This window comes from Juglans regia, chromosome 7, assembly GCF_001411555.2.
Source record: "Juglans regia cultivar Chandler chromosome 7, Walnut 2.0, whole genome shotgun sequence".
NCBI lineage: Eukaryota > Viridiplantae > Streptophyta > Magnoliopsida > Fagales > Juglandaceae > Juglans > Juglans regia.
This window is the reverse complement of record NC_049907.1, coordinates 34,874,675-34,881,303: the sequence shown is the minus strand read 5'-3', so window position 1 is coordinate 34,881,303 and position 6,629 is coordinate 34,874,675. Positions and strand designations below refer to the sequence as shown.

Genomic DNA, 6,629 nt, shown 5'->3' with positions numbered 1-6,629 from the left:
TCACACACTTATTTTTAAAAAAGTTAGTAAATATAAAATTCACATAAAAAAATTAATTTTTTAATGATAAATTTGAAAAAGAATATGCAGCGCTTGCACAACTCATGATTATATCTAGTATTAATCTTATGTATACAATGTGACAAAATAAAAGTACACTGGTTGAGAAAATACAAAAGTATTTGTTATAAAAAACTAAAATATCACTAAATTTTAAAGAGGAATTAGTAATTTAGTTTATATATTATTTTTATTTAATAATTTTACTTGTCAATAAAAATGGTAATAAATTGGATATATTATTTTTTTTAGAAAAATGTTGTCAAAAACCCCTTGCATTTTGCCCAAATCAAGATTTGCCCCACACGTTTTTTTAGTAATAGGCTAATAGCTCCTCATGCTAGAATGAATTTTGAACAAGCCTCCATTGGAATTTCCGCCCAACCTAATTAGTAGAGAACATGTGCAGTCCGTAATACCGCCGTTTGGAAAAAAAAATTTAAAACTAATAAAAAAAAAGTTAAAACAAAGAAAAGGGAAAAAAATGTTCACCTTCAACCTAATCTTAAGATTTGGTCCTTTTTGAATAGAGGCACCTCATCTTATCTTATTTAATTTTAATTAATAATTTTATTATTATTTACAAATAATTTTAACTCATTTCATCTCATTTTATTATCTAAATAGAGCCGACTATCACCTATGACTATTTACTTGGCTATCACCTCCGAAGAAATTTATGGCCTAACTAATCTCATAAAACCAGTTTAACAAGATATGATTGTTCATTCATTCTATAATTTTTCCTATGGAAGTCTCTGATACCATGAAGAAATTTATGGACCTCACTCATCTTATAAAATCGATTCTACAATAGAGGATTGTTCATTTTTTATAAATTTATCCAAGACCTTATCCGCAGGTAATGTAAGATTATTTTTCAACAACTTCATCTCATCTCACTATCCAAATGGGTTCAACTCATCTCATCTCATCTTAATTACTTGGTTATCACCTATGACCCTTGCTTTGGCCGCCGCTAAGATGGTCGAATTTGGCCGGCCTAATGGTGGCCGAACTCGGCCACACAATGGTGGCCCGAGCTCACTATTGTGTTCCATAAAGAAATAGCAACCTTGCAATATTGGATCAGAGGGTGATCTATTGTTTTCTTGTTATTCCTAACACATGATATGACCTCGTAGAACACTTCACAATATATACTCCTTTCTTAATGTGAGCCCCATACCAATCTATCTTCATCATTGCTTCCCACCTAAGTTGAATACAACCGATAGAAAAAAAAACGATGAGAAGAGGTCCACTTCCCAATCATTGGAGCATTAGTAAATTAACACATCAATAGAGAAAAAACATGTGAGAGTTAAACAATGATCCTGCACAAAAGTATCTTTAAACCGTGGGGTTTTGGAAGAATGCAGGTAGTGAATCTTTCAATAGTAGATCTCCACACCATAAGAAAGACATCAACCAATCTTAAAGTTGAAGAACATGGTTAGTCTAATTATACAAGGGTTAACAATAACAGAGAATCAACCACAGTTAAGTTCTGGCCAAAAAAGACAAAAAACAGAAGCCCCCACATAAATGGTCCCCTCCCCCTCCCCATACACAAGATCTTCGACCTAAGATACCACTGTCCCGATTAGGATGATTTTTGACCCAAAAGAAAAGAATTCTTTACTCTTCAAACGAGCCAGAGTCAGCACTGGAAATTAAAAGGCTACAAGGTGTAAGGTATGGGAAGCCATAAATTTCTTAACGATTGTAGTAGTTGCATGGTAATTTTCTATTGTAAAAGTGGGGGTGGGGGGAAGAAGAAGAAAATAAAAGAAAGCAGAGGTCATAGTCATACCCTGAAAGAGAACATGGAGTTGATCAGGAGGAACTAATCTTTTTGTAGTTTGGCCATGCATAAACATCCCCATTTTTGCTGCCACAGTCTGAGACAACAGATCCAAACATTATACTGAGGAAAAATCTAACTCTCTCTCCCAAAAGAACCTCTCGCTCTATCTCTCTCTTTCGCTCTCGCTCTCGCTCTCAGCTCTGACACGGGCCGCTTGTACCCAGCTTACAGACCTGCATAAAATGACAATCTCATTCCCACCAATCTCCTTCCACTTTACAGCCTAACCAAAAACCATAACAAATTCAAGGAAACAAACAAAATAAATGAATGAGAGAGAGAGAGAGAGAGAGAGAGAGAGAGAGCCCAAAAACCTTCGCTGGCCCCTGTCCACAGCTCAACTTGTTACACGAAATATAAATATATACAAAAACAGGCAAAAGGGAAGCAAAATTCGAATTCCCATTCAACGAAGAGATATCTGGCCATGGAAACCGAACCGAGCACCTGTTAAGCTCGCTGTAGTATGTTGGCTTAGCTCAGCTGTCCGTGACCCCATCTGAGGAAGAGTCGAATCTCTTTATACAATAATAGGAACTCCCTCCCTTCTTTCCAGATCAGATGACAAAAAAGAGGCAAAAAAGGGAAGCCAGAGTGAATTCAGGGAAGAGACTTGGAATCGATATGCTGATGACTACCTTTTCTTTTGATCCCCTTCAATAATTATGTCTTCCGGTGCCTGCCCATTTAAAGTCACTTTTATCCCTGTCCACATTCACATAGTAATTTGAAAATAAATAAGATTACAGTTGGTAATAACAGCTCACATGGTGATTCATTGATTTCATACAGGGGCTACTCAGCTTAATGATCTCTTTATATATGTCCAAACAAATCTACGAGTGTGTTTAGAGGTTATCACCTCTTTTACTTGATTGTCTGTAAATCAAATGACTCTCTGTTCTACCTAACGTATGTACCAAATCTTTTAAGAGTATCAAATGAAGCTTTCTTTCCGGGAAATTAAGCAATGTCCATTGTAAAAACCAGCATGAATTCTACCAGCAGTAACGGATATGGTAATAACTTCTCCTTGATATTTTCTACTAGTGCCCAAAACATCCCTCCCCCCACACCGGGGTAAAACCAGAACCCATCTAAAAGAAGGGTTTGTTTTGAAAGGACAGCATGTTGTTCATTCATAGGGCTCTCTAGTGTCATTTTGATGAGGTGGTGAATGCTGGAAAAGGGAAGTGGGGTACTTTGACAAGCAAATGAGTTGTCTTCTGAACCCTACTTAACATTTTTAGCAGCATTGATCCTTAACAAATACCCATTTCCCAGGTGGATGCCTCAGATCATTAAGTTCACATTTTTGGGCACTTCTCGGCACCGGAAGTGCTCAAATGCCATTGTAAACGAGGAGGAAGGGATCTAAAATTTCAATTGCTGGTATAAAAGCTTCACTCTTATATTCTTTCTACAAGGTTTCCGCGGAGTAAATCTATCCTGGGTCTAATTTACTTTTCCTTTTCTTTCAACAAACATCAGGTTGTTTAAATTTTTTGATTACTCTTGGGTTCTCTTTCCATCACAGATTCCATGTTCAAGTTTTTTTGGGGAAGACACAAAGGCTCTGTGACATGTCAAAGTCGAATGCAGCCATAGTTGGGGGTGCTGCAGGGGCGCTTGCATTCTTGGCAATAGTCATTGTACTTGCGTGGTTCTGCAAATCACAATGTAAGAGCTTTTCAAACAAGAATTCAGAGACAGGTTCTTCAGATCCATCTGCAGTAGGTAAGGTTTCGTTGCCACTAACACTAACCATGTAGATTTGAGATAGCTAATTCATGTCAATCTCTATTCATCTCCACATCACAGCGGAATGGAATAGAGGTGGACCGAGTTCGGCGGCAGCCTCGTCTGAGGCACAGGGAGCCAAACAGTTCACAATGATAGAATTAAAACAAGCTACAAAGCATTTCAGTGAAAGCAATCTCATTGGCTATGGACGTTTTGGACCAGTTTACACGGGTTTTCTCAGCGATGGGACTGTTGTGGCTATCAAAAGGCGTCCAGCTCCTCCTCAACATGATTTTGTTGCAGAGGTATTATTACTAGGTTTCTTCCAAGATATTCGATTGATGTCTATGTTCTAGCTCTTTTTTTGTCTCCCTGCACCCCCTTTGTTCCGATACCACTAATGACTGAATGCACAATATCTGTAAGTACTCATTAATGTTTTCTGAAGTTGATGAACATTTCCACACCCCTTTGCTTTAACAAAGCAGGGAGTATTATAAGCCTAATTTGGCTTCTCAGTAGACCATGTTAAAAATGACCATCGTAGGCATACTAACTGTATATTTCAAATATGTATACAAAGTAATGGTTTGTATGGCAAACAGGTTAGGTATCTGTCAGAGATTCGACATCGCAATCTAGTTTCTCTTCTTGGTTACTGCCAGGAAAATGGATCTCAGATGCTAGTTTTTGAATATTTGCCCAATGGAAGCATGATCAATCACCTATACGGTATGACCCGTTTCATGGCATTGATTTCGGATGATGATGGAAGGATATATGCCATTTCTGACTCTCATCTCTGGCAGCTACTGGAATAGATTCATCAACCAAATTGGAGTTCAAGCAACGGCTAACTATAGCTATTGGGGCAGCTAAAGGTAGATCCAACAAAAATCCTAATGATGCTGTTCTGGAACTGACAAGAATCGATAGAGAGTTGAATTTAGAATTGATTGTTTTCACTAGTGCAGGTTTATGCCATCTTCATGGCCTAAGACCTCCTTTGGTGCATAAGAACTTCAAAACAGCAAATGTCTTGGTTGATGAGAACTTCATTGCAAAGGTTTCAGATGCAGGGATCTCAAGACTGCTTGAAAAGATAGACGAAGCAGGTCCATCTCGAACATCCAGTGTCAATGTTTTCCGAGATCCAGAGTAAACTTAATTTCCTCTGATTGCATTTACATTTTGGTGTTAAATAAAATGACTTTCACCTATGCATATTATCATGTATGCCAATGTTTAGGGTAGGAGCATCAGGGACGATCTCTGAAATGAGCGATGTGTACAGCTTTGGGATATTTCTCTTGGAGCTTGTGACTGGACAGGAGGCTCTGCATATTGACTCCTTGGGATCTAATGAAAGTTTTTTCCGTTGGGTAGGTATAATGCTCTTTATTTTTATTAATTGTTTAAAAGAACTCTTTCCTTCCTCTCTTTTTTTTTTTATTCTTTATTCTTTTTTTTTTTTTTTGGTGCAAAAAACAGTTTTTTGTAAGTTTTTCTTAAATACATTTAATATTTTTTCTCGGACTTCTAAAATGCTGAAGTGTATATTTATTGATACGACCTTTCAAATTACGTCAAACTTAAATTATCAAATTTGTAAACATTTAACACAAAAATGGATGACGTAACTCAACAATGACAAAGAAATCCGCTTCAAAAAGTATCCTAGCTCTTATTGATCTTAATGTTGTTGAGAAAGGTTATTGTTTAAGCAAGCCCAAGGCTACATTATTTTCAACGAAAAAAGTTCAGACCTAAGCTAGAATAGAATTATAGAACCCTGTTTTAGTAACCTTTGATCCTTTCAATTAGCAACTCACACAAAGGACTGGCCACCATTGCTTTGTTTTTGAACATCTCTTATTTTTTAAACTTGTGAAGGTCGAATCAAGGTTGAGTCTAAATGATTTTGTGGACCGAAGACTGGGGGGAAGTTTCACCGCCGAGGGAATGAGGGATTTGATCAGGCTGACACTACAATGCGTGAGTTTTCCAGGAAAAAGGAGACCAAAGATGGAAATGGTTGTGGTGGAGCTTGAAAGTATACAAGAGAAAGAGATGGCAATGACCACAGTCATGGGTGAAGGTACTGCCATATTTACTTTAGGCAGTCAGCTATTTACATCATCATGAAGATGAGTTTTCGTTGGTGTTTGTTAATGCTTGGGCCAAGCTTAAGCTCAAAACACCGCATCCAAACAAACAGCTAGCTAGCTGTTTGATTTATTATTTTGGGAGACACGAAGAGAGGTCAAAATGCTGTAATTTTTTTTATTTGCTAAGCCAAACTACTACGGTTGAAACCCATGTAAGTATGATTGTATAAAGTCAATGAAGCAAAATATTATTGGCTTTCCATTAAGAACGTTGGCTTTCCAGCCGTGACCGTTGACCCGAGACTTTCTTGAAACGACACATACATCAACCACGGTTTCGTTTACTTGGTCCCAGCTGCAAGAGGAAAAACGTAGTAAATAAGGTAAGAGTGTAGACCACAAACAACATAGCATTGTGTAGTAAATTAAGAAAGACATTAATCAACAGACGGATTAGGGTTATGAATCTATGAATCCTATCTTAGGTTGCTCATATTTCTAATCTTGTAAGAGAAATAGTTTAGTCACAAATAAATTACAGAAAAATAAATCTACAAATTGACATGACTTGATGCGGTACATTAGATTGTAAAATTATTTTTATTATAATATAAATCTAACGGATCACATAAAATCACGTTAGTTTATAGATTTATTTTTATATAATCAATTTTTTTGTGTCCGTAGCATTTTTCAACTTGTAAAGAAATGATTATTTCTGCCAGACTTTCAATGTCTCTGATGTCGCATGAATAGTAATTATTCTCCAATATGTATGCGGATATTATCAAGTGTGTCTATGGTGTTACAAATACAAGACAGGCACTCCCCACCTGCTTTGCCCGCAA

General features: G+C 36.9%; 1 protein-coding gene and 1 long non-coding RNA gene across 4 annotated transcripts; one reads left to right on the top strand and one right to left on the bottom strand.

Annotated features, from left to right (window-relative positions):
* Window positions 1-1,483: 1,483 nt before the first annotated feature.
* Window positions 1,484-2,598, bottom strand: LOC108994968. 2 transcript variants are annotated; one of them, XR_001996789.2, is made up of 3 exons: window positions 2,245-2,598; window positions 1,877-2,103; window positions 1,484-1,729 (listed from the first exon to the last, which is right to left on the bottom strand). It is a non-coding gene; the product is annotated as an uncharacterized LOC108994968 (long non-coding RNA). The 2 variants fall into 2 exon arrangements; XR_004801906.1 differs by having other exon boundaries at window positions 1,484-2,103.
* LOC108994967 (receptor-like protein kinase FERONIA) lies at window positions 1,700-6,049 on the top strand. 2 transcript variants are annotated; one of them, XM_018970408.2, is made up of 9 exons: window positions 1,700-1,758; window positions 3,215-3,322; window positions 3,468-3,667; window positions 3,752-3,978; window positions 4,279-4,405; window positions 4,483-4,554; window positions 4,648-4,831; window positions 4,923-5,055; window positions 5,567-6,049. In XM_018970408.2, exons 3-9 carry the CDS (start codon window positions 3,514-3,516, stop codon window positions 5,816-5,818), a joined length of 1,149 nt encoding a protein of 382 aa, XP_018825953.2. In that variant the 5' UTR covers window positions 1,700-1,758; window positions 3,215-3,322; window positions 3,468-3,513; the 3' UTR covers window positions 5,819-6,049. The 2 variants fall into 2 exon arrangements, with proteins under 2 accessions (XP_018825953.2, XP_018825955.2); XM_018970410.2 differs by lacking the exon at window positions 1,700-1,758 and having other exon boundaries at window positions 3,060-3,357.
* The last annotated feature ends 580 nt before the right edge of the window (window positions 6,050-6,629 follow it).

What these genes read in the sequence shown, in the direction of transcription:
- LOC108994967 (XM_018970408.2), top strand. Translation starts at nt 3,514, where the DNA reads ATGTCAAAGTCGAATGCAGCCATAGTTGGGGGTGCTGCAGGGGCGCTT. An exon ending in TTCAGATCCATCTGCAGTAG is followed by an intron (nt 3,668 to 3,751) that starts GTAAGGTTTCGT and finishes TCCACATCACAG; the next exon opens with CGGAATGGAATAGAGGTGGA. An exon ending in AATGTTTTCCGAGATCCAGA is followed by an intron (nt 4,832 to 4,922) that starts GTAAACTTAATT and finishes GCCAATGTTTAG; the next exon opens with GGTAGGAGCATCAGGGACGA.